Source organism: Loa loa (genome assembly GCF_000183805.2).
Source record: "Loa loa unplaced genomic scaffold supercont3.96, whole genome shotgun sequence".
Lineage (NCBI taxonomy): Eukaryota > Metazoa > Nematoda > Chromadorea > Rhabditida > Onchocercidae > Loa > Loa loa.
This window is the reverse complement of record NW_018108276.1, coordinates 20,413-23,107: the sequence shown is the minus strand read 5'-3', so window position 1 is coordinate 23,107 and position 2,695 is coordinate 20,413. Positions and strand designations below refer to the sequence as shown.

At 28.4% G+C, this 2,695-nt stretch overlaps 1 protein-coding gene across 1 annotated transcript in view; it reads left to right on the top strand.

Moving 5' to 3' along the window:
- Positions 1-2,271: 2,271 nt before the first annotated feature.
- LOAG_07227 (kunitz/Bovine pancreatic trypsin inhibitor domain-containing protein) overlaps positions 2,272-2,695 on the top strand; it is a gene marked incomplete at both ends in the record, with an annotated part of 1,893 nt that continues 1,469 nt past the window's right edge. The window contains one exon of the mRNA XM_020447375.1: positions 2,272-2,405. Coding sequence (XP_020302388.1) covers positions 2,272-2,405 — 134 coding nt within the window. The remainder of the gene's footprint in view (positions 2,406-2,695) is intronic.

Genomic DNA, 2,695 nt, shown 5'->3' with positions numbered 1-2,695 from the left:
TTTTAAGCATGCAACATGCAATCAAACAACACTTTAAGCAGAGGTAATAATTAATTTTCTGTAAAAGATTTTCATCAATGATCGATACTTGTCATTGTGATATGACCGAGTGATCATCATTAATTAAGGTAATGTGCAGTAGTTTTGGTTGCGGAAACTACCATCACCTACCGGAAGTTTCTGTGAAGAAATAATACTCACATATATACTTCACTCCGACCCTTTCAAGTTTATAACTTTCCGAAAGTTTAAGTGATTAAGTTTGTAAAAAGAGTAAAAGGAAAGAGAAATATGCTTAAATTAAATAATTTTAGTGTCACATTCGAGCAAAGTTTGTTGCAAAATGTATTGTCCAAAAGAAAAAATATAAATAAATTTAATTTATCAAAAATGCAATAAATCATGCATTATTGAGGAGAAATTTGAATACTATGTCAAATGATGAACATGAAAAATCATAAAATTTAATTATCGCCAATAGTGGACATCATAATTAATAAGATCAAATTAAATTTATCACTGATTGGTGAGGAAGAAAAAAAGGACGAACAAAACGTTTTCTTTGATTATCAATTAAAAAATGCTTTGAAAAAATTTCGCCTAAAATTGAAAAATGTTTGGAGAGAGGGCTGATTGATGAAATAAATCATTTAAATTTATGATTACCTTTTGTACATTAATGAGTCCTTCTGTATTTTGACAAAAAAAAAAGATTAAAATATTTTTGCATTTTTGCAAAATTTCATTTTATAAATTAAAAAACAATGAAAAATAATCGTACCTGTTCATACTTTTACAACTAGTAATTATTGAAATTAATATGCAGTATTCAATGTTGGCAGCATTTTCAACTTTAGCAGTTTTGTTATCGATCAAATAGTAAAGAGATAAGGTACTGTCAAAGTAATAGAATTGAATGAGTTAATTTTTAGATTTAAATGAAAACTTTGTAAAGCATACTAAATACCATAGACCGAAATGTCAAGGATATTTTTCATTCATTGGATGTGTCACCCCAAATTAGTCCAACTAGAAACCAAAGATTCTTTGGTTTCCCATCACTCATTACCACAATCACTAAATCAAAACAATTAGCGCTTTTTCTCCCTCCTTAAAACATCATTAAATTTTTTTTAATATTTGCTAATTTTTCGTCAATTCCACAATACATTTCGCGATATTAATTAATTTAATTACTCAATTTTCATTTTTTAATTAATTTGATTACTCAATTTTCATTTTTATGTTGATTAATTTGTGTAATTATTATTATATTTTGCTAAGATTTGTATCAATCATAATTTTTATGCCGTATTCCATCATCATCGTAACATATAACGAATGGAAAGTCTTGAAAAAAAAAACAAAAAAGAGAACGAAAATCAGAAGTCAATCAATCTATCAATCGATATTTTCATCTCCAAACATTAACTATTTCAACATAATTGCTTACAGTATTATATTTTTGCATTGTTTTCTGTTTTCCGTTTTTCAATTTACCATTTATTTGTACATCTCATTTAATTTTATAGTAAAAATTTATATTTAATTTGAAATTTAAATGCTCAAAATTGAGTATTATTCATTAATATTTCACTGATCAATAATCATCGCCATTATCATCATACTAATAATAATGATGGAGACGAGATGTTTTAAACAAGATTTCCTTGTTGCAAGTACTCTCGTAAAAAAAAAGAAAAACTCGCGATACACTTCCCCGCTATTGCCATCTCTACTGTTTTCCAATATCTCTCCCCCGTTCATCACAATTTCCCCCGGCTGATCAAATCATCCTGTTGTCTGCGTTTGTATTGGCATACATTTACATCCTTTCGTTAAAAGAACAGCCGAATTTCGACGACTATTGTTACTCAGCCATTCATCGATGGAATGAATATATCCAACCACTTCAATGTTTCCTTCATTTTCTAATTTTTATTTTTTTTTAATTTTTTAATTTGATTTTAATTCGCAAAATTATTTTACTAATTCCTTTAAAAAAAATTTTTGAAAAAAATTTAAAAAAAAACACAGGAATGGATTTTAGCAATGTTAGATCATAGATATATATATATGGCTGGATAGTTTAATCAGTTGAATATGAATCCGGAAATGTTCCGCTTAAAATAATAATGAAATTAATTCACTGAATTCAGTTAGGTATCCGATAATGCTGCCATTTAAATTATAGGATAATGTGATATTTCTTCTTTCCACTGAAAAGTCAATTCCCGTTCATTTCAGGATCTTTTGCATTAGTAAAATTAGATGTGGATATACGCAATACTTGCCTTAGCAAAGATGATAATTGCTAAGGAATGCAAAAACGATGAATGTGAAAAGGGATGGCCTGGCGCAATATGTCGTGGTGGAAGGTGTGTTTGTCCACAGGATAGTATTAGGTTAGTAAATATATGATAATTATGAAGGACAGGAAAAACCGTAACAATGCGTATATTTTAAAATGAATTGTTAGGACAGAAAAAACCGTAATAATGGCGATTTTTCACGTTGAGATATGAAGATAGACAAAACCGTTTTACGTTGAGATATGAGAATAGACAAAACCGTTTTACGTTGAGATATGAGGATAGACAAAACCGTTTTACGTTGAGATATGAGAATAGACAAAACCGTTTTACGTTGAGATATGAGGATAGACAAAACCGTTTTACGTTGAGATATGAGAATA